The sequence below is a fragment of the Aedes albopictus genome, chromosome 1, assembly GCF_035046485.1.
Source record: "Aedes albopictus strain Foshan chromosome 1, AalbF5, whole genome shotgun sequence".
Taxonomy (NCBI): Eukaryota; Metazoa; Arthropoda; class Insecta; order Diptera; family Culicidae; genus Aedes; species Aedes albopictus.
The window spans coordinates 281,610,739-281,635,667 of record NC_085136.1 but is presented as its reverse complement, the minus strand read 5'-3'; the positions used below and the strand labels follow the sequence as shown (position 1 = coordinate 281,635,667).

Sequence of the window (24,929 nt, the reverse complement as noted above, 5' to 3'; positions counted from 1 at the left end):
GCTGAAAGAGAAATATATAAATATTCATTATAATTGAGAATCGAACTTGGTTGCATTGATTCATAGTCTCCTACCTTAGCATCTGCTCCACCTGGAAAGGTACGAGCTTAGTGATTCGTAGGAGAACAAGTTACATACTGCCATGTCTGATTAAAGGTTGAATGGCTTTGAACAAAGGCTGTGCTAAGGTTGAATAAGCGATGTAAGTGCTGGATATGAACGCATACATTAGCTGTCAAAACATCATTGTTTTGTTTACAGTTAAGTGCTTCTCGATTTTGATAATCGTGAATCTCTGGTAAAGTCACGCAAAATTAATAAAAAATACAGGTAAATATCCTTAAAATACTACTAAGGCATGGATAGAAACATGTTTCTTTATTTATTTTTAGGGAACGCTGGCAGTTTCGACGTGAAAAACTCACATCTCTATCGTCATTATTGTATTGTTGTTTTATAACCCGTAAGAGATCTTCTAATGCTTTTAATGCTTGATATTAATATTAAGTTGAATTGGCGATTTCGTTGCTTCTCTTGTTGGTACATTGTAGAAGTTTGATTGAGAGCCGAGTACTTCTGACAAATAACACAGCGCAACATTTTTTTTGTCTCAAGAGCAAACTTATGTGTCTCCGAAGGATTTTGGGCCGCTGAATCCGAATCCGGGCTCAGATTTGCTCCAACACGTCACAATTTTGAGCTATACCTCAATTTATAGGGCAAAATATGCGATTTTGGGCTTTTTTGACTGCAAGCCATTAAGCATGGAAATATTTTTTTTAAGCAATCAAAAGGTTAATTGGTTAACTAACATCTAAATTAACGTCTCTTGCAAAATATTTCGTTTTACTTAATCAAATTTGATAGATTTAAACATTTTATGTTAGTATGAAAATTTGCATGCAACTTTTGGAGGGTGACTTGTATGGGAAATATCGTACCTTACATAAATCGCTTAAAATTATCAAATTCGATTTGGTAAAACGAAATATTTGGCATGGGTCGTTAATTTAGATGTTAATTGACCAATTAACCTTTTGATTGCTTAAAAAAATATTTCCATGCTTAATAACTTGCAGTCAAAAAAGCCCAAAATCGCATATTTTGCCCTATAAATTGAGGTATAGCTCAAAATTGTGACGTGTAGGAGCAAATCAGAGCCCGGATTCGGATTCAGCGGCTCAAAATCTGTCAGAGACACATAAGTTTGCTCTTGAGACAGACCAAAAGCTAATTTTTGATACGCTGTGTAATCGATTTCCTCTTCCGCTGGCTTATCAAGTGGCGCATCACAAACCACCACGGCTCACGGATCTGGAACCTGCCGATTCTCTTTCCCCTGATAGTTGTTTAACACTAGGGATATCATTGGTGCCATACAATTTTTCAAATAAACATATTTAATCAAGCGATACTGTATCATGTGCATATTCCGTGCAGGTTGCTTTTCGATATGGTGGCTTCTGCACTGCCCATATTCGCATAGTCGATGTAACCACCAACGTCTGCTCTGATGGGAAAACACGAATTTATAGATTTTTTCCGGATTTACATATGCACCGACTATTTGAATGAAATAATCTGTCAGTTTCGTGGATTACAGCTACAAAAAGTGAGCCGCAATGATTTTAAGATGTTTCATGTAATTTTTCCACATTTAAAACGTGTACGTCAGTTTATGCGACCATTCAGTCGTTTTGATGAAAGATTACACGGATAAGTTGACGTAACAACCAGATTGCTATGACCGTTATGTTAGCTATTACGGTACCCGTTTTCTGAACACGTGTTAGATTTTTTTCCGGAATGTCCGTCTTCTTCTTCTTCTATATGGCTCTACGTCCCCACTGAGACTTGGCCTGCCTCGCTTCAACTTAGTGTTCTTTGAGCACTTCCACAGTTATTAATTGAAGGGCTTCCTTTGCCTGCCATTGCATGCATTTGTATATTGTGAGGCAAGTGCAATGATACACCATGTCCGGGGAGTCGAAAAAAATTTTCTAGACCGGAACGGGAATCAAACCTGGGTCTCCAGCTGAATGTCCGTATTCTTGCGTTAAATACATTGTTTGTTGATAAGCAGCAGTCCCGACTCGAAAGAAGATGTACTAACCGTGGTTTCAGAAAAAAAGCTAACACGTCACATTCTGAAAATGTGAACTATCTGATAGTGCGGTAGAGCGTACCATAAAGCGTGGGCATCGTAGTAAAATTCACAGTTGGTCGGCTTTAAATCAGACCGGACCAACTGTTTTTCAATGATTATGGGAAAATGTCCTGCAAGAAATTGGGATATCAAAGCATGTGCATTATTTCATGAAATACTATGATTCCTTGGCTTATCTTTACCTGTCAAAAAAATCGCCTAGTGCAATTTGACTTTACGCCGACCAGTTTTCTTATTTCGTTTGATGTGTGCAAAATACCGGAATTAACATTAATCCCCAGGCTCTGCGATGGATCCTAACGGCTTCTTCCAATGCACCATGCAATTGAAGCAGTCTATGTTGAAAAGGTTATTTTATGCCTTATCCAAAATATGGTGTTGTAAGTAACTATTTATTAAGAAATACCTTAGTAATATTTACATTTTTTTGAGATTTACTTGATAAACTGAAACATTAAGTGTCACCCGCGGGCCTCATTATTTTTCCTCATATTCGACAAATTACGAAATGTTACGAAACTAATTTCATTTTAATAACCTTGTACTATTCCTCTACACTAAGTTTTTACAATTAAATTAGTAAATATCAAAAGCTCATACACCCAACGCCTAATCAGATAGATATGGATTCAATTTATCTAAGTTTTGGAGGATGTTTACGACTGGGAAGAAATGTTGAACTGATGTGGCTTTCTCAGTCTAACAGGATTAAAACGGCTATGCTAAACTCCTGACCACTTTTGTTAGACTGAAAAGCCACAACAGTTCAGTAGTATTGTTTCAATGATGGTTTAGAAACAAAACGTACAACTTATAATAGTTTTGCTGTGGAATGATTTTACTCGTGGCTAACCATGAGTTTACTATATCATTAATCAATCAGGTGCCACAAAAACTCACGTTTCGGGATTCAATGAGTTTGCTTCAAGCACTTAGTAAGTACCTGAAAGGGAGCTTGAGGAGTTTACGTCGTAATTCAGAGGAAGTGATAGAGATCTACCACAACCATCCATACAAAAAATATAACTGTTTATACATGAGGTGTTTGGATTCTATACTTAGGAGATTTGACAAACACCCATTTTAGAGTAATTTAAAGTAAGCACGTTAACTGCGAACAATACTCGCAGCTAACCAGGATCACGACATATGGCGGTGTTGCATGAACTACGAATTGTACCAAGTATGTAAATAAATCGATACAGTATGAACCCAATTTTGTCAGCCCCACAAACTTTTTGCTCTCATTAACTTACTGTCAAACTTTAACTAATTCAATCACGTTCATCACTAAACTACTGCTTGAAAATCTATTTAGAGATTTAAGGAGAACAAAAAATGTGTCCCCGAAACAGGCTGACAAAATCGGTTAACTGATGTATAATGAAGCGGATAAAACACGGCAGGCTGTGGTGGGGTGGGTACGTAGCTCGTATGCCAGAGAATGGCAAACTTATACCATATTAGCAGAGAACCAGGAAGGAGCCGTTGGCTTCGTGGTAGGACGCGCACGTGGACCTTTTGGGTCTTCCTCAACTGCATTTTGCGGCCCTAAGGGGCTCCAAAATCTCAGGGCGACTGGAAGCGATTGATCCAGGATTAAGACCAGTGGAAACGATTACTTCAATCGGCGTAGACTCACCATTACGAGTTGTAGGCTATCAAGTATCAATTTGTTAAATTATTCGCATGTTGTTGTCAAAGCATCATAAATGTTTCAGTATCTACATTGCATCCATAATAAGTATTAAACATAATTGAGAATATTCACTATTAAAGTTGTTGATATTGAAAATGATTTTCAGGCATCTGAAATCAAATAATTAGATATCTCAAATATAAATTATGTTTATGTCAATAAATTATCTTAATAAATAATCTCAATAAATTATGTTCAAGCACGTTTTATGGGGAGATTTTAGTTTTCTTGTACACAGACGTCAGTATTGCGACCACATGGTGGTTACGTCAAAACGTTCTTTTCAATATACTCACATGTTTTAGAACAGACACATTTTTTTAATAATTGGAGCATATGCTATACATGGTGTAGGATATGTTAAGCTAAAAAAGTGGATTTTGACCTATGTGGCGTTTACGTCACCTATGCGAATATGGGCAGTGCAGCAGTTATGAAATCCAGCGTTCGACGATCGGAGAGGACAAAATCCTTTTTCTATGTTTTTAAAAATAACACTTTTTCACATTCCTCTAGTATATTTTTTAGATCAGGTGGTACTAAGTGCCACTTCTGCTGTTTTTTTATATTTACTTTATTTAATGCTAAACCTTCAATATTGAAGATAAGAGGCTGTTCATAAACCACGTAGACCAAAATTTGACCATCTCAGGCCCCTCTCCCCATCGTAGACTTTTGTCCATACACAATTTTTTAAATTTGTATGGAGCGTAGACTTTGGCTAGACCCCCCTCCTCCCAAAGAGTCTACGTGGTTTATGAACGGTCCCTAAGCTGAATAAAGAAATGTAGAGTAGATGGATAATCTTCTTTTGAGTATCGTATGCAGCATACGACGGCAGGCTGTATAAGAGATAGGGGGGGTTGGGGTTAGACGAACCACTCCATGAAAGAATAAATATGTCAAAATTGTAAAAAATAAACAATTATTTACCTGGCTACACGCTTCTGTGATGGGATGTAACTTTGGGACGTCAATAAATAAGCTTTTTAGACATTAAATTGCTAAGCTATCGCATTTTATTTTTAGTTTCCCAGTTCTTTTAAACTGTTCCGTCCTATACACAACGAAATTTAGGTAAATTTCATGGATTATGGATAACGGTGGTGGAATTAATATTTTGCGTTGTATGGGGGTAAGACGGTCCGCCTTGAGGGTGGGTAAGACGGACAATGTTGATAGTGCCATGAGAAACACATTGAAACCCACACATTGTTCTCAGATTGAAATCTATGGAGTACAAAAATGATTATGGAAGCCGTGTTTTCGTGTTGGTTTTTGTTTAAAAATTAATTATATTAGATTTTTTGTTGTTAGAACATTTTGAACTTCGTAAAATTGCCTGAGTATTGCATACTGTTAGGCGTTTATCAGTGTATGGAGGTTTCCAATTTACAAAATAGATTTGAATTTGTAAAAACACGTTTTACTAAGAGATTTAAAGCCAAATTTAGATTCTACTATAATCATCATTCAACACAATTAATGGCGTATTAGCTGATTTTCCAAACCTGTCCATCTTACCCACCCTACCGGTCCGTCTTACCCACACTGTTGAAAAACATACATATTATCAGGTATCAGAAGGCCGGCTCCAGAGGCACGTTATCCTCCATTTGGGACATTTGTGCCATCGCCATACATATAAGCCTATTTCATCATTTACCTGAGGGAGAATGGGACAAGGGATGGGAATTAGGAAAGGGAAAGGGAACGGTGATGAAATAGGAAGGATTACCCTAGAAGAGGGAATGAACACATAAGCGCAATGAGAGCTCATAGCCCATACCACAATGGGTTTATTCAGTGCCCCGAAAAGGACACTGTAGAACGCATAAGCGTAAAGAGAGCCTATAGCTCATTGAAGGTAGCTTGTGACGTCATGCGACTTTCAATATGACATTAAAGCATCCTCAATGTTCAAGAAATCACCCAAGCAAAAACTACGTTTGAGCGAGTACTTTCTTGAAAACGTATACAACTTTGTGTAAAAGAGTCACTGTGGACATCCCAAATTGGGGGGGGGGCGTGTGAGTTCACATGAATAGGCATGTCAGCCACACGAACATCACAGATGTGATAATCGACAATGCGTTTCAAGAATTTCAGAGAGAACTAGGTTATCAAATGAATCTGGAACTCATTACTTCTTTATACAACGCACGCACCCTTTCGGGATAAAACTATGGAGTAATTTCACGTCATGAAAATACCCAGTAGAAAACTACTAGAGTTCAAAACATGTTTGAAATACTCAAATCCCTCTGGAGAAAAATAGGACAAAACCCCATTTGCTCCTGGAGATTTGAAGTAAGCAAAGTGTTTTAGTGCCCACTTAGTCGATTATATGACACATTCTACGGGCCCCGTATCATCAATACCAATTTTTCAAAGTTGAGTTATGGCATATTTGACATTTTTATCACATTCTACATTACTTTTGTCATCCAAAAATGTATTCGACATGATATTAGTGTTACGATAAATATAAATTGAATGACGATTAAGATTAACATTAAAATCGTGATTTTAAGTCTTTTAGGCACACTTTTCATCCAAACTATCGTATTTTAAACGCCAACACACTGATTTTTCAAAAGTCTTCCATCATTTGTAGATAAATGTATGTAGATTTTTTAGCATAAAAAGATTTTTAATCGGAAGACTTTAAAACTCTGAAATATGGCTGATCATAGTATGGGTTTTTATTGCGTTGTAACGTCACGAAAAATCAACATTTTCAAATTTTATTCAAATACGGAAAACGTTACAAATATGAAATTTTGTATGCTCTTTGTACTCGAAAAGATCTTTCAAATGAGATTAAAAAAAAGAAAATCGGTTCACGGAAGCCTGAGTTTCACCTGGTTGAAGTTTGCGTTGTAACGTCACGAAAAAAAGTTCTGTGGAAAAGACCAAATCTTTCTGGCTTGGACGGCTTCTGAATTGGACAAACGTAGTTCTATATTCAAAACAGTTTCGTTCTCGTTGTGTATGAGCTCTTTTTCGAGATATCGTTTATAAATTGCGTACCATTGCTGGTTAATAAACTACGTAGACTTTTGAAGGACGGGGAGATGGTGTTTGGCCAAAATCTACTATGTAATTGTACTGCGATATTGTAAATTTTTTTAATCGTAATCTAGTACCACTCAAACCGAAAATTTCTGTGATATGAGTGGCCAACAGACGAAATACTGACGAAATTACAAAGTTATTAAGTTGGTCAAAGACTTACAGTTGATGGATAGTTTGAGAGAGAACTTACAAATTTTAAATTTCATACATCTCAGGATCCCTTTTACATAGAAATACGATTTCTTCGGCAAAGTTGTTTTGTAAGTAATGGACTTGCAGTTGATTTATCAATAGGTGCGAGATTTTGCCACAAGAAGACGTTAGTTTCCATTTTGCAAAAGCAGGCAAGGGATTAGAATTTCTTGAAAAGTATTCTACAAGCTGGAACTTTTTTCACTTTGGACATATTGTATTCAAATCAAATTGTAATCAAAGATCAATGTGTAATTCTTAGCTTATAAAATTTTATTTGATTTGATTCACTTATTCCTTAGATATAAGACTTAATAGAACACAGTCAAAATATTATTGTGCTAAAAGAGCTTCATCTTTGTGTAGAGCTAACCAATCAAGTCCAAAATTGTAGATATTAGAGATAACAAGATGAGAACTATCAGTCAAAATTTGAGAATTTTTGATATATTTTATAAAAAGTTTTGGCTTGTTGAATGTGTTTTGGGTAATTAATAAAATTGGCATGCTTTTGAAAACTGAAACCACCACTGTGTGGCAGAAATTAACCCTCTAATACCCAATCCCGCCTTTAGACGGGATATAGTTTGAGCATTTTTGTAATTTTTGTTTCGTGGAAAATCTTTTTTTTTATATTTTTGGCTGATATTTAGGACTGTTCTGTATATCTCAAAATAGTTTTTGGTGTATTTTGAAGCATTTTTACATTTTTTAAAAATCATAGAAAAATTGATGTTTTAGTCATCTTTTAGAAGTCATTGTTTATTTTGTATTGAATCGCTACAATTAACAATTTTAAATTTTTCCCAAATCATTCTACCCTTGTTTAATAGTTTAAGGGAATCGAATACACTCTAAAATTATTTTCCTTAAAATTACACGGAAAATAAAATTTTCTGTGAAAAAAAATTAAAATAATCATATTTCAACAATAATCATAAAATCTCAAAATGTTTTCATCTCAAAAAGTCTGTTCCCCAAATTGGGTTCCAGGAAAAATATAAAAGTGTGGGGATGTTCAAAAATAAAAATTAGAAAAATCAAAAACTTAAATTCACGAAATCGAGAATTGAAAAGAATCATCTTCCAAAACATGTTTAAATCGATTTTAGATGACGAAAAATGATATTTAGATCAAAATCAAAAATTTGGGTATTAGAGGGTTAATAACATACGGCTATTAAACTGAAAGTCTAGTGATCTACCAAACAACTTTAATGAAGCAACCATCTTTCCAATTAATCACGATCCTGAGATGAGTAAAACTAAAAATGCGTATGCCCTCTAGCGTCTCCTAGTGGAAGTATTTGAAATCATACGGCCCATCAATTGAAAGTTCTTGACCAGCCAAACAATTTTGTCGAGGACACCAACTGTCTAAATTTTAGGATCTTGAAATATATGGGATGGATATTACGTCAGTGTTACATCTATTTTTGATATAACAAGAATCACCGACAAACAGACGTAACACCTACGAAATTGAAACTCATATGTATCTCGGGACTCTAATTACTTAGACTTTAGACTTTTAGAATGTTGATGTCTTTGGAAAAGTTGTTTATCTTGTCCAGAATTTTCAGTTAAAAAGTCGTTTGGTTCAAGTTTTTAACTGACTAGTGGTAGTTGAAATTTTGAAAAATAGTGCACTTTATATTTATTCAAAAAATATTCAACATGTTGTAACTTCTTATAAGGTGCCCAAAGATTTTGCCAAAAAATAGTTTCTCAACTAATCAAAATTTGTTGAAAACTTTTTGAGAAATTCTAAATTATTGTAAACTTTTAATAAGCGTCTCCCAGTGTGTCTGAATCTCACATCCAATAGTAAATCAGCTGTAAGTTTTTGACTTATTAAACAGTTTTACCTAAGACACTAACTCTCTGAGTAATTATGACTCTGACATATATATGATAGATTTTTTTTTGTCAGAATTAGGTCTATTTGTCTCTGGAATCACATAAATTGATGCCCCTAAGTGGTATTCAGATCTTCAGGTATGTCTTTGGTTCAATAACTGCTCGCACATCTTAAAGCGTTTTTAATTGAATCAATGACATTGCATAAATTATTGAAAAAATGTTTAATTCGACGGCGTGATTAGTTTTATGCTGCAAAATCTAAATATCTGGCGGTGCGAAGTATTGGATATCAACGGTTTAGTCTTTGGGACAATATTAGATGAATATGGGTGGTACTAGGCCGAAGATGGGTACCATTAACCTTCTTGAAGGAGTTTTCATACTGCTGATAGCAACAACTTAGCCCTCCGAGCCATTTATCACAAAACGGTTTTTTAATATAATAAAGTTGCTCTTGGAGCAGTAAAAATAATGCAATAATATATTCACAAATTCGGGCAATTTTGTCTGATTATTCTGATTAAAAAATGATGTGCATTTTCGTGACGTTACAACGCGAGCAGAACCCTGTTTGAAACTGAACGTTGTAACGTCACGAAATGTAAAAGTCGATTATCCAAAAAACGAATCCGAAATGTAAATGTTTTATTTCACTGCATTGAAGAACAAACCAATAAATTTCAATGGTGGGAGAAATTTTCAGTTTAAAATACAAATCCGAGAAAATTTTTCAAGATGTTGGTTGCGCGGTAGAGGGGGTCTATTCTAGCGCGTTGTAGCGTCACGCTACTAATACGCATTTTAAACAAATTTTTCTAATGAAAACTAAATGTTAAACAGGTCAAACATATCGGAAATTTTACAAGGAATCTGAATATGATAAAATATTTTGAGGTTTACAGTCGTTTTTATGAATTAAAGTACAAAATCTGACTACGGATGCGTAGAAACGTTGTAACGTCACGGTAGAATGTGCCTTATCTCGACGGCGTGATGAGTTATATGCTGAAAAATTTAAATATCTGGCGGTGCAAAATAACGGATCTCAGCGCGCTAGTCTTTGGAACAAAACTAGAAGAATATGGGTGATACTAAACCAAAGCTGGGTGCCGGTGTCATTAACCTTCATGAAGGAGTATTCATACTACTGATAGCAATAACTTGGCCCTCCGAGCCATTTATCACAAAACGGATTTTCAATAGAATAAAGTTCCCCTTGAAGCAGTGAAGATAATGCAATGATATATTCACAAATTCGGGTAAATTTGGCTGATTATTCTGATTCTAACATGATGTGCATTTTCGTGACGTTACAACGCGAGCAGAACCCTGTTTGAAACTGAACGGGCGTTGTAACGTCACGAAATGTAAAAGTCGATCATTCAAAAACAAATCCGAAATTTACATGTTTTATTCCATTGAATTAAAGAACAAACCAATAAACTTCAATAGTGGAAAAAAAATTCAGAATAACATAAAAATCCGAGCAGATTTTTTAAGATGTTGGTAGCGCGTTAGAGAGGGTCGGATTCTAGCGCGTTGTAACGTCACGCTACAAATACGCATTTTAAACACGTTTTTCTAATGAAAACTAAATGTTCAATAGGTCAAATATATCAGAAATTTTACAAGGAATCCGAATATGACAAAATATTTCGCGGTTTACGCTCCTTTTCATGAGTTATAGAGGAAAATCTGACTACGAATGCGTCAAAACGTTGTAACGTCACGGTAGAATGTGTCATATAGCTTCAATTCTCGGGTGGAAGCTAGAGATTCGCAACTACACAAAAGACTGGTTTATCCGAAGATATTTTGAACTTGAACAGATCAAAATTCCATTCAGGAATACCTCTTGCGGTCCGCACAGTCCGCAGAGGACAAGCTTCTTTCAAAGCAATAGTTATGGTATACCACAATGGAGGACGTTGTAGGTACAAAATCAGTATGTATGGCCAAGCGTTACGGTTCATACAAAATTTTTAGGATTTTCATACAAAAAAGCGTTACGGAGGGGGGGAAGGGGGTCCAAAATTCACGATTTTAGCGTTACGTAATAAATGGATGCTGCTTCACCAATTTTCACAGAAATACTACGACCGATCAGATAGGATCGAAGCTAGATGAGAAGGTTGTTGTTTATGCCTAGTTTGTCAAATTTTGCCAAAGAAATTTGGAAATTCATTTTATCAAAGGTAGATGGCGTCAATTTGATGGCCGCTTTGAAACTGGCGTATCAGGTACGACGCAAAACACGTCGGGTTAAAGGTTTTGGAACGAATCCGTGCTGATCCTTAGATAGGGGAGACTGGGGAGACTTGATCCCTTTTTCTTAATTTACCTGAAAGTTTAAGAAAAAACAAAAAAAACTAGATCCGATTTCCATACAAAATGGCAGGTAAACATCCATTGCAAGTTAATACACAACAGAAAGCCTTTAAATTATTGTTAAAGTTTTCAAAACTGTGTTTTTATGGAGGCATGTCTTATGATGCATTTTTCAAAAATGGGTGACACTTGATCCCTTTTTGAGCACATGGTTTATTTAAAGGGAAAATAATTCCAGAGTCTTCCTATTCATTTTCTTTTCGAGTTTTTTTTGTATTTTCGATGAATATGGAGTGTTTGAAATTGTAAGATTTCCTTAAATTTTTGAGGATATGCCGTATTTTCAAAATGGGGAGACTTGATCCCCCTTTTCTTGGTTTGTACTAAAGTTATTGTTGCGATCATATTTCGCATCTATTTTTTATCGTATACAGCCCTCTAAATGAGAACACAGATTCCTTCATAGAATGAGAATAAGAATTATTCGTAGAATAAGAATATGGATAGAGAGAAGATAACTAGTGGACTTGAGTGAATTCGACGACTAGAAGTCTGTTAACTAGGAGGCTTTGTCAAATTAGAATATTAAATTGCCTCTTCATTTAGAATATAAATAGTGAGTAAGAGTTCATTGTGTATTAAGAAAGTGTATCAATTATGTGTCTTAATCACTTTAGATTACAGCTAACACTAAAAAGATCCGGCAAAGCCGATGCCAGCTGATGTTTGCTGAATCGGATGACTGGTCGCACTGAAATATTGTAATATTAAATGAATTAATAAACCCCCTTTTTACAGCTTTAGCTTATCTACACGAATCCAGGAAGTTTGATTTGCTGAAAGAATTTCAGCACCCGACCATTCGTCCGTCCCTTCGGCAACAGTTATAATTATCTGACACATTTTATAGTTGAACTAGACTAGAACTCCAAGTAAATAGAGGCTTCCGAATAGAATTTTATTTTTCTCATGTATAATGTGTGTGTAATCCTCGAGCGATCAAGTCTCCCCATGTCACTGTTGTGTATACTAAGCTGAATTAATTAAAATATGTTAACAACAGCCTTATTTTGATTAATAAGTTTGGAAGTATTTTATTTAAACTATGTGCTGTGAAAGTTTGACACGATTTGGTTCAATTTTCACAAAGTTATTGAGATTTTTCGGAATCGCCTAAAAGATTTCTGAAGGACTGAAAACAAACCATCAGCCGTTAAAAAATAATGCAATGTACAATCGAAATCACTTGTAGCCAAAACATAGGCGTTTGTCCAGGAGTACCTAGTTTTGGAAAAATTACGCTAGAAGAAAAATGTTTTTGATTCCGAGCAAATATGGGGGGAACAAGTCTCCCCAGGGATCAAGTCTCCTCAGTCTCCCCTATATAATGGGCGTAACCTTGAACTAACTTGTTTAAAACGATCAATTCAACAAGCAACTTCGATGTGGCGCACAATGAAGCAATACCTCTGTAGGATGACACAGTGCTTTTACAGCCTTTTTTAAAACGTTTGACTGCTTCCAGCAATTCGGGAAACATCGACCTCTAGGGAGCTCAAACAACGATTAATAACAAGTGAAAGGATGACATCCGAACCACATCAGGTGGAGGACTTAGTGACTTAGGGCCGATTTCTTCACCTCGGCTTAACTGGTAAGCCAGGCTTACCCATATAGTTAAACCTGGTTTAACGCTTAAGCCAGGGTGAAGAAATCGCCCCTTAGTGATAGCGAACTGCACTCCAGATGTTGGAAAGCTGGGAAGATTATGTGTGGCGCATGCCTACGTGAGGATAGCGGATGATGGAAAACAACCCACATCCGCTTGTGTAAAACTTTGTGCGAGTACCTACTTCACAAAGTTTTACACAAGATTTATAATGATAATTGATGAATGGGTTCGAATCCCGGTACGGTCGAGAACTTTTTGGGTTGAAAAAGTATCTTCGTAACAGGCGTAGCACGCGTACAATGCAAAAATAATCAATTGCCAAATGATTGAAATAATTAACCCTCGAGCAGTCGCGTCTTTGACTACCTGCAGCGACGCCGCGCTGGCGCTGTGTACCACATGCGTGCATTTTCCATGGTGCGTGTACTCAGTACACGACGCGACCGCTCCCGGGTTAACTGTGATAGCAGTTCATAGAAATGCAGAATGCCTTTTCCCATGTGATATATTATGTGCGAATTGGAAGAGCCTTCAGTTGTTTACGTTTTTTTGCGACCATGGTCCACCTCATGAATAAAATTAAGCATTTTTGTGCTCAGTCATGCATAACTTTTCCCAGCCTAAAGCAGAGTCGAAGAAGAAAGTTGGGGATCACCACAAGACGAAAAAAAAAACAGACGCGAATGCGAAAAGGAAATGAAACGAACAAAAACATTCGTGAAGCGAAGTATGGGTTTGCTTTTTTTTGCTTCTATTATCACCTTCATCATCGTCATCTGATTCTTCTTCTTTTTCTTCTTTGTCTTCGGGGCCGGACAAGTCCGGCCTATGCACGGCACCTCATTCACCTATGGGTGACCACTCCATTCCGCGAAGCTTGCCGGTCGGCCGCTAAGATTGCCGATCCGTTTGCAGATATGCCATTGCCATGCCTGGATAACAACCTCTACCGTTGCGTTGCGTTGTTGGTTGTCTATGCTATTCTTAACAGCCGCGATCAGCGCACAAGCGAGGAACCCGCTCGTGCCGGACTCCAGCTGGCGCGGTGGAAGAAATGCGAAAGAGACAAGTCTGCTGACACCGTCGTCGCCGCTGCACTGCGGGAACATGTCAAACTAATTTTGGACATACCTACAACAAATAAGCCAACGAAATTTGACTTTATCTAATTATGGGGAACTATTTGTCGGGTTGCAGAATGGTGAGTCAAGAACCTAGAAAAAGCATCCAATACACTCTGGACCTCACAAGTTCCTACTTATATATCCAAAGGGCAGTCGATGACAAGACAGCCAGCTTAGCTGGTTTTGCAGCCTAGGCGTTGTTGTTCTTCTGACTTCAGTTAGATTGATGAGGTACGTTCCGAGCGTCGGCGAACGCGCTCCTCGACACCGTGAAATTGACTCTATGACATTTCCCTGAATTTCATTACCCCGAATGACATTACCCCGAATTCCATTACCCCGATTGACCCATTGCCCCGAATATCTATATGACAGTACACATTGAAAGAATAGCCTATGATTAGAAGAAGGAAAAACCTCTGATATATGTAAGTATTACCAGTTGCAATGCTAACAAAGTCGTTGAAAAAATAACTAGAAAGAATAGCCTATGATTGAAAGAAGGATACATACCTGATGATCACATTAGCAGTTTGAATGCCAATAAAGTTCCTCAGCAGTAAGGTTAGAAAAAACAATATATGCTCAAAGAAGGAAACTCTTTGTGGAAAATATGGTCAACCACTTGGAGCACCGTCAATTACCCAGAGCGGGTCTCAAGATAGGCTTGCGGATAATAATAGGTCAGTCAGGGTAATGGATCATTCGAGGAAATGGGTCATTCGGGATAATGGAATTCGGGTTTTTTTTTTCTTAATTCCCGTGAAATTGGTTTCCACGCTGTGCATATGAAGTAGGAACACATTGACGAGAAGATAATTGTAGCCAGATTCAGAACACGGGTTCGAATCCTTACCATGTTACGCGCCAACCGGTGCTGCCGAATTGCAAGACAAAGAGAACTTTTACAGTCAACTGAATTCTGTCGTGAACAAGATTGTCGTGAGGTTATCAAGATCCTCATGGTTGATTTCAACGCGAAGGTTGGATCCGACAACTCGGACTGAGCACGTCATGGGACGCCATGGTCTCGGAGAAATGGAGACGGAGCCTTCTTGATGTGCGGAACAAACATAGTGCCGACATTGCGTCCGACCACCACCTCCTAATCGGCAAGATTCGACTGCCCATTGCTAGGATCCATCGGCAGGAGGAGAATATCGGACGCCGGTTTAACACACGTCGACTGGAAGATGCTGCGGTGAAATGGTCCTTAGTCGAGGAGCTAGAGAACCGTGTTGTGGATATTCCAGAAGGTGGAAGCGTAGAAGATCAATGGAGCGCCATCAAGAACGCCTTCATCGCCACCACCGAGAATAATTTTAGTGAGCTACGCACCCGGAGAAAGCAGTGGATCACAGATGACACCTGGAGGAAGATAGAGGATCGAAGGATCACCAAAGCCGCGATAGACCGAGCGAAAACACGAGGAGCCAAAGCCGTAACTCGTCAGCGCTATTCGGCTTTCTAAAAGGAAGTGAAACGTCCATCTAGACGCTACAAAAGAGCGTGGACGGACTCCCTAGCTGACGACGACAAAAAAGCCACAAACACCAGCGACATCCCGACATCCGTCTCCTCTACGATGTTTCACGTCGCCTTTGTGGGACCAAGATGAATGCTACTGTTGGCGCAGCACATGAACGGCGTCACCCAGGCACCCTCAGGCCAGCAGCGGCATGGTTTTGTCATCTCATTCTCCTGCTGCTAGCAGCAAGCAGCCCAACGGCATTATTTCCACGGCGAGAGCCGTACGAATTGAATTCACGTGGAGTTAGACCTCGTTAACGAAGTTCCTGATCCAGAGGAGTCAGAGAAGGCTCGAAAGGTGAGGCTGGAGAGTGCATCGAAGAAGAGAAACGAGGAAGGTGAAGCCATTACCAGTGATGTGCAGAACCGTTTTTGCAAGGCCAAGGCAGCGTTGATGGAGCGGCGTCCGAAGAAGCAGGTTGATCGTCCTGGGGCGTCAGGCCCGGTTGCCGGAAGTACCCTCTCGAGAGTGAAACTGCCCGAGATCAAGCTACCAACCTTCGTTGGCAAACCTCGAGACTGGGTGTCCTATCGCGATGCATTCAGAAGCTTGATCCACCAGAATCGGGAGCTCACCGACATGCACACGTTCAAGTACCTTCGTTCATCGTTGACTGGTGAGGCCCTTCAGGAAGTCAGCATCGTTGAACTTTCCGCAGCAAATTATGCAGTTGCCTGGACTGCATTGGAGGAGCGCTACCACAACGAGAAACTCATCGTGAAGGCATATCTCGACGCCATCTTTTGCATTGAACCGATGTGGAAGGAGAGCTACGAAGCGCTGAGCCAGCTCATCAGCAATTTCGAAAAGAATCTGCAGAAGCTGGGACAGGACACCAATGGCTGGAGCACTATCCTAGTCCACATGGTTTGTTCCAAGCTGGACAGTGTTACGCTGCGGTTCTGGGAGTCGTCGCACAACTTCAAGAACGTACCCACCTACCGAAATTTGATGAACTTTTTGAGGAATTGTGCAGTTCTTCAATCAGTTGGAGTGAGCAAACCTCCCTCCGCCGAAGTGAAGAAGCCCAAGGTAAGCGTCAGCCATTCATCAACATCCTTCGGCCGGAGCTGTTTCTGCTCGGAAGCGTTCCATCCGGCGTTCATGTGCAAGAAATTCCAGAAGTGGAAGATCTCGGAGCGCTACGATACCGTTCGGAAGAATGGCCTGTGTATGAACTGCCTATCGTCGGGTCACTTGGCGCGGAACTGTAGCAAAGGATCATGCCGTCAATGTGGGAGGAGACACCATACCCTGCTTCACGCTGAAAGCAACAGTGTCAACCAGCAATCCTCCGTTCCACAGACGACAAAACGACCCCCAAGTGAACAACCATCTCTGACACGGAAAACACAGCCGGGAAAACTAACACACCAAAAAGCATCAACCACAAACCACAACGAACCCAGCATTTCCTTGTCAATCGTACAGACACAATCGCATAACACCAACCCACAGATCGCCACAGACCATTCAGACACACTGCAACACACTGTAGCACTCCCAACACAAACACAATCCTCCACACGCCAAATTTTTCTATCGACCGCTATTGTGCGGATCTGCGATGCCAACGGGCGATCATTGCTGGCCAGAGCACTGCTAGACTCGTGTTCTCAGTATTGCTTCGTCACCTCTGAAATTTGGCGCCACATGGACCTGAACGAGTTCCTTGATTATCTAGCGGTGAAGGGAATTGGCGGTTCGGGAAGCGTCAGCCCTCGTTTTGTCAGCATCTCGGACTTCGAGGAAGTTATACGCTTCAACGTCTTGACAAAGCTGACTATTCCACTCCCGTACGAAGGGTTCGAAACTAGCCAGCGGAATCTGCCGGCCGACATCGTTTTAGCTGACCCGGAGTTCTACCGAACATCAGAAATCAACATGATCATCGGCACGGTTCGTCTGTCGGAGATAATCCAAAGCGCTCTGGTCGATCGGGAAGTATCCAACCGTAGCTCCATACTCAGGACACATGTTGCTGATCGTCGCAATATCAGCAATCGACAACTCGCTGACTCCAGGGCCAAAGAACTCGACAAACTTGCCAACAACGGTCGCAAATGCTTGGTGATGGTCAACACCAAATCCGTTGAAGTAACCAGGGAATTCCACGGACATCCTTCTCGAGGACCTGGAAGTTGTCGCAGTTGCGGACGGCCGATTCCAGCAGGACCCGGATGCTGTAGGGTAGTTCCTTGAACTCCTCGAACGATGCGATGTCGAAGTAGTGGAAGGTCTCGCCATTAACGTTGACCCAAGTAACACACTTGTCACCGAAGAGTCACGGCGGCGCAGGTTTATGTTGCGCAAAAGTCACTGTGACTTACTTTTAGCAAGTAAGTGTTTATTTGTTAGAAGTAAGTCACAGTGACTTCTGCACAACAAAAACCTGCGCCGCCGTGACTCTTCGGTGACAAGTGTGTTTCTTGGGGAGTTCCTTCTGGAGATTTTAGTAGATTTCGCTCTATGTGCGTGAACATAAATTGGTCCTTCGAGCCGGATTTTCCGATGCAAGTCATACAGCCGTATACGACAATGTGGAAACCAAGTTCATCCAGAGCTGGAACGACTCCCGATTCCTTCAAGTAGTACGTGACAACAACACCGTTTGCTGGGGAGAGCAATGTCTTAATGTAAGGATCAACCTTCAGTCCAGCAGCCACAGCTTTCTTGGCCAACAATCCGGATCCCAACACCACCGAAGGATTGCTGGTGCTGGTACATGACGTAATTGCTACAATGACAACCGAACCGTGCTTAAGAGAATAGGTCTTCCCGTCGGTCCAGCTGAACGATCCTTCAGCCGAAAGTTCCGCATCTGAAACGGCGAATCCCTTGAAGACAACTTTGTCCTAAAACCAAGGTCATAACTGAGTTCAAGTCCAGCTCCACGATCTGGGTGAACACTGGATCTTGCGAAGCATCGCTGAAGTTGCGCAGCTGATTGGTGGCTTTTAGATAAGCCTCAATAACCTGAACCTTATATCCTGAAGTTAGACTAGCATGACGGCCTCGGCTACAATAGCTTAAACGCCCCAACCAACAACTCCCAATCCGTTGATCATGGTCGTATGAGAATCGGTACCAACGACGCTATCCGGATACTGCATCTTAACTCTATCTTTCGATTTACTATCATCCTGAATTACAACTCGAGCCAAATATTCCAAATTCTCCAGAAGGAACTCAACGTTAATGGTGAGACCTTCCACTAATTCGACATCGCATCGTTCGAGGAGTTCAAGGAACTACCCTACAACATCCGAATCCTACTGGAATCGGCCGTCCGCAACTGCAACAACTTCCAGGTCCTCGAGAAGGATTTCGCAGTTGCGGACGGCCGATTCCAGCAGGACCCGGATGCTGTAGGATAGTTCCTTGAACTCCTCGAACGATGCGATGTCGAAGTAGTGGAAGGTCTCACCATTAACGTTGAATTCCTTCTGGAGGTTTTGGAATATTTGGCTCGAGTTGTATTTCAGGATGATAGTAAATCGAAGGATGGAGTTAAGATGCTGTATCCGGATAGCGTCGTTGGTACCGATTCTTAGGCTAGTTTTGTCATCTCATTCTTCTGCTGCTAGCAGCAAGCAGCCCAACGGCATTATTTCCAATGCGAGATCCGTACGAATTGAATTCAACGCTGCGCCGCTGCTGGGCTGAGGGTGTCTGGGTGACGCCGTTCATGTGCTGCGCCAACAACAGCTACGATGCCCGTGAAGACACGTCTGGATAGTTACTGACCAACCCGGCTGACCAGTTGAAACGCTGGTTCGAGCACTTTGGAAACCTTTTTCAAGTGTCGGCCACGCCATCAACACCTCAGCATGATCCGCCAAGGGTTCGACGTATTACCCGTGTCAACACCGAAGCTCCATCAGTGCAGGAGATAGAAACAGCCATCCATAGCATGAAATCGAACAGGGCCCCAGGGGTCGATCGCATATCAGCTGAGATGCTCAAAGCTGACCCCGTAGTATCCGCACAACTCCTGCATCAATTATTCTGCAACATATTTATGGGAAACCGCGACATTTCCGGCCGACTGGATGCAAGGCGTCTTAGTAACGGTACCCAAAAAGGGTGACCTGACTGTATGCGATAATTGGTGGTGCATCATGTTACTGTGTATCGTTCTCAAAGTCCTCAGAAAACTAATCCATACAGGAGAAGATTGACACAACTCTTCGACGACAGCAAGCAGGACTCCGTGACGGACGACCTGTGTGGACCATATTGACACGCTCTGTATCATTCTGGAGCAAATCAATGAATTCCAAGAGTCTCTCTACTTCTAGCGAAAAAGCTTTCGGCCGTCTCAATCACGGAAACATGTGGGAAGCCCTCAGGCGCAAAGGTCTCCCTGAGAAAATCATCGGCCTCATTGAAGCACAGTACAGGGCATTTTCGTGCAGCGTGCTGCACAACGGAGTTTTGTCCAATCCCATCCGGTTCGTTGCTGGAGTGAGGCAAGAATGTATACTGTCAACGCAACTGTTCCTCATCGTAATCGACGGGATCCTGGTAGGTGCAATAGACCGTGAACCAAATCGTGGATTGTTGTGGTAGCCCATTACCATGGAGCACGTAAATGACTTTGGACTGACTGATGACGTTGCTCTTCTAGCTCAACGGCGCTCTGATATGCAGAGGAAGCTCGATGATCTGGCCAACCGCTCCTCAGCGGCAGGTCTTACCATCAACGTCAACAAGACCATAAATCGTTGGATGTTAACACGGTCAACCCTTCCAGCTTTACGGTAGCTGGGCAATCAGTGGAGAATGTTAAAAGCTTCCAATATCTTGGTGACCGAATAGTGGCGTTAGTTTTAAACCCATCAGGACATCGCAGCAGAGGTAACCCCAGAGATTCATTGCGGTGCAGCCATAACAAGAAAGTAAAGGAAGTCGATGGAAATTTGACCTGGCCACAAGTCAAGGCGATGGCGGTAAATGCCCCAGGGTGGAGATCTTTCAATTCGGCCCTCTGCACCACCATGGGTGCTCAGGATTGAAAGTAGTTATTAAGTGCAAGCATTTTGCGCCCGAGTCTTCCGAATACACAAATAAGTGAAAACATATTCTGACCGCTGCAGTTTCGCATTGGTCCCACTGTTCACTGCCGTGATGATGATGATGATGATGATGACTGACCGGATAACGATCGCGCGAATGGACTCTGGTGGCCGTCTGCGCAGACTTGTAGGTACATATGATGATGGCAGATCATAAGCGAAAACGACGGGCTTAAGCGACCGGCGCGGCGGCTGACCGGACTGGGCTGAGATTTGCCGATACATTCTCATTAAAGTGTAAGTGGCACTGTATGTATCATGAAGGAAGAAAAAAAACAGGAACCATCAGAGACCCAAGACCGGGCGCCGTCTGCGTCCGCGAGCCGTTTTGCGCCCTCCCAAAGGAGAGGTATCGTTCAATGGAAATTGGATGCTGTGGGTCAGTTACTCCGCGGACAAAGCCAAGTTCAAACGCACCATGTAGCAGGGGGATCGAACAGCAGTCGGGTAGTGCTATTTCTTGGAGAATATCTGGAAGAATAGCTAATTTTATAATTTTATGGTGATATCGATTTATAGCTGTGATCAAACATCTTTCCGCATTCGAATGCTGTGATAAAACTATAAGTGTGATCGGTAGTCTATTAGTGCGAAATCGGCTCGCGTGTTCATCGAAAATGAATCGCTTCCGGTAATGATAACATCCTGTCCCAAAAGTGCCCTACTTTCAAAACATATAAAAAAAACGAAATTTCAAGCGAAATTAATGATGTGTGATTCGGAAATTTCATTCGGATCAGGTATCAGTGCTGGCAAATGTGAAATGCGAAAACACCCCTCTGCGAAGAAATCCTACTGTGATCTGTCGCGCGAACAAAGCGGAAAATATTTATGCAGCTCAAGAATGACGGATGGCTGCTGCTATCCTGCTGCTTGTAGTGACCGACATTCAACAGCAAGAAGGTTCAGTGGTACCGTTAACTTAGTGATATCGATTTGCAGACCGACTATGTGAGATAGTGACACAGAATAACCGTTATCAGGAGCGCCTGAAACGAACGTATTTATTGATTCTTAGTGATTTTTCTTCTAGTGAAATCTACTTCGTCATGTGCGCTTATTCTCGTCATATCGTCATATCGAGCGGAAGAGCCAATAATTACTTACAGCCAACAGGGGTAGACCAGCACTGAAAATCACATAATCACGCAAATTTTACGTTTGAATTTCACTCCACTTACGAGTTGAAAAGTTTTCTCATTTTGCGTACGACGAAGGCAACCGCACCAAAGCTAAGTAGCTAGCCGAATTGTTTAATTTTCACTTCGCCAGATTCACTTGTTGAACCAACCGTCAATTCACACACCACAAAAGCTCTGTGTCACTTCAAAGTTGGATTTCACTGCTGTAGAATGCAGCAAAAACTGTTCAATTAATCCAATCAATCACTTTTTCCCGTCGGTAAAATGTTTGTTTGCAGCTGTCTTCGCCTAGGAAGGATGTGTGCGTGGCTTTTCTCCATACGAAACTTCGTATTTCACAACCACAGAGAAAGATTTCTTCGTTGCACTGTGTTGGCGTATAATGATCTGGTGGGCAAACATATTATTTAAATGTTTTGGTCGTGATTCTAAAGCTACAACCATCTAAATTTAAATTTTTCTGCTCAATCGTACTTTGAACATATGATTTGATTTGGATTACAAAGAATTTGTCATCTTACGAGATTCTTTTTGGGGTTTATAAGGAATTCCTTCAAAATTATTTTTGGGATTTTCCCATTAGTTTCCTTATGGGTTTCTTCCAGGCATTCCTTTCGTGTTTTCTTCAGAAAATGCTCAACGATTCCTCCAGGAATTCTTTTACGAATTCTTTATAAAACTCCTTCTGAAATGCCTCCTTGAAATTCTTATAGATTGTTGCAACTGGGGTTCAGGTATCAGTAGGTCGGCTCCAGAGGCACGTTTTCCTACATGGGAGATGCACCTGGGGTTCCTCAAGGAGTTCTTTTCTGGATTCATTCAAAAATTCTTTCTTATCTTCACTTTCAGTTCTTTCAGGGTTTTTTTATAAGAGTTTCTTCTAAGATTGATCTAGTTCCTCAAGGAATGTCTTCAGAAGCTCTCTTGAAGAATTCTTGTTGAAGTCTAACCCCAGAAACAACTATTGAAACAAAACAAAAAAAAAACAAATCTTGGAAGGATTCTTACAACACTAATGGAGGAATTTTTGATGATTTTGTTGGAAAAATTCCTCTAGGAAAAACAGCTGGAGTAAATCAATAACAACTTCTGCGGGAAGTCCGTAACAAATTCTAGCATGTTTTCCATTGGAAAAATTTAAAAAAATCGAAATAAACATCCGCAGGAATAACAAAAGGAGGTGCAGGAGCGGACCTGGTGTAATGGTTAGAACACTTGACCAAGGATGGGAAAAAATCATTCATTTATTGCGTATGCCTCACTCACATCCACGCGCAATCTGATGCGAGTGTGCTTCTCCCCCAGCCAAGCAAAATATTTTCACTTTCATTGCCCATTCTTTCTAATCGCCGAGCACCGGGCGAAGCAAGCAACGACGGCCGAATGAATCGCTACCGAATCTGAGTGCCGAAGGCGAACGAACCAAGATTGAACGAGTGCTTGCGTACTGAGTCGGGTGCGAGAGCATTCATATTGGAACGTTCACTTACGTTGAGCACATAGTGGCTGAGGTGCGATGCAAAGAGATAAGAGATCGGATAAGCGTCGAAGCACACTCTGTGGAAACTATATGCAGAACGCATGAACCGTACATAGTAGATGAGTTGCGATGAGTGCGGAGATGCGATGGAGCTGCTTCGACGCATGTGAACGCAAGAGAACGCAAGAGAACGCTTGTCGGGTATGGATTTTACGATTGCGCTCGTTGTGTATGTGAAGTAATGCGGATTTAATGTGTTGGGAATGCTAGTAGGTAATATAAAATGCGTTAATCTGTTGTTTTTAAACATAACTCAATGCTTTTTCACATGACTTGCATTTTGATGGACCAGACATAATAAAAATTTATCATACTGTCTATCGATCGCCATGTAAAATTGCATATAAAATGGTTTTCCATCAAATCGTTTAAGTTTTTTACAGCATAATTTTGTTATTATATGTGTATTGTAATATCCTGTCATTCTTTCCAAGGGGGAATAAAACACGAGTCATTAACTTGATGTATCAGAGTGAACTTCTGACTCGTCTCCCGAACTAGCCGGTATTTATTTTGATCGAAGTACAATAGGATCTTGTACAATATAGGTATACAGTTCTATTGAAAATACATCTGTATTCGATAAGGGTATCTTCTCTTTACTAAGACGTTTTCAGAACACGACATGTACACCGTGTCCAATAAGTTCTCATACAAAATACAAATTTAGAAAAATATAATTTTATTTCACATCTGCGATTCATATTTTCGAAATGAATGCATGTATTGAAGGGCCACATAATACTGATTAAATAAAGCATACGGTTTAGAACAACTTTATTTTCTATTAGTTTTTATAAGCCTAGCAATACACTTCCGTTTTCTGAAATTTGTTTGCTCTGGCACGCAATAAAAATCATCGAAAAGTTTTTCATTCTACGGTAGCCAAATAGAGTCCATAAGGTTAAATTTTGAGTTTATATCACAAGTATTGTACCAAATGGATATACTAAGGATTAAACAATACAATTTTAGTGATGATATGGTAATGAATTTGCAAGTTTACTCAACTTGGGCTGATTTCCTTGAAAATGACCGTTATATTATAGATAAACATCATAAAACGTAAATTTTGGACAAAATTTACTACAATAAGGATACTAACATGTTTTAGATGTGAGAATGGCGTGAATCAACACGATAAGATGCAGCTATGCTTCGGCTTCGTACTTCACCAATACAGAGTCTCATATTTTTTTCTCTTCTTGTCATAGTTGCTACTAGCAATGGTGAGGACAGAAACCTAATTTGTTTCAACTTAGAACCATTACTCGTTAAAATGAAGCGAAATGTCAATGAAATGACGTGCGTGCCAGCTGAAATGGACTTACGACACATAAGCGATCAGCAGAGAAGGATAAAGGACAGTTAGTTTCAAAACATATGCTGTATTTGATCAGTGTTAGATAGCTTTTCAATAAATAAATTTACTTTGAAAATCCCAATTACAGAAGTGAAATGAATTCAATTTGATTTTGTATGCGAACTTATTGGACACGGTGTATAAGAAAACAT

At 40.2% G+C, this 24,929-nt stretch overlaps 1 protein-coding gene across 2 annotated transcripts in view; it reads left to right on the top strand.

Annotated features, from left to right (window-relative positions):
* LOC109622683 (uncharacterized) overlaps positions 1–24,929 on the top strand; it is a 185,436-nt gene that overhangs the window by 17,617 nt on the left and 142,890 nt on the right. Inside the window, exon 1 of one of the 2 annotated variants that reach the window (XM_062846847.1) lies at positions 21,118–21,363. The exons of the other annotated variant lie outside the window; for it this stretch is intronic. Within the exon in view, the coding sequence (XP_062702831.1) occupies positions 21,350–21,363 (14 nt within the window). The 5' untranslated portion in view covers positions 21,118–21,349. Of the gene's footprint in view, positions 1–21,117; positions 21,364–24,929 lie in introns of those variants that run through there. 2 annotated transcript variants of the gene reach the window in all.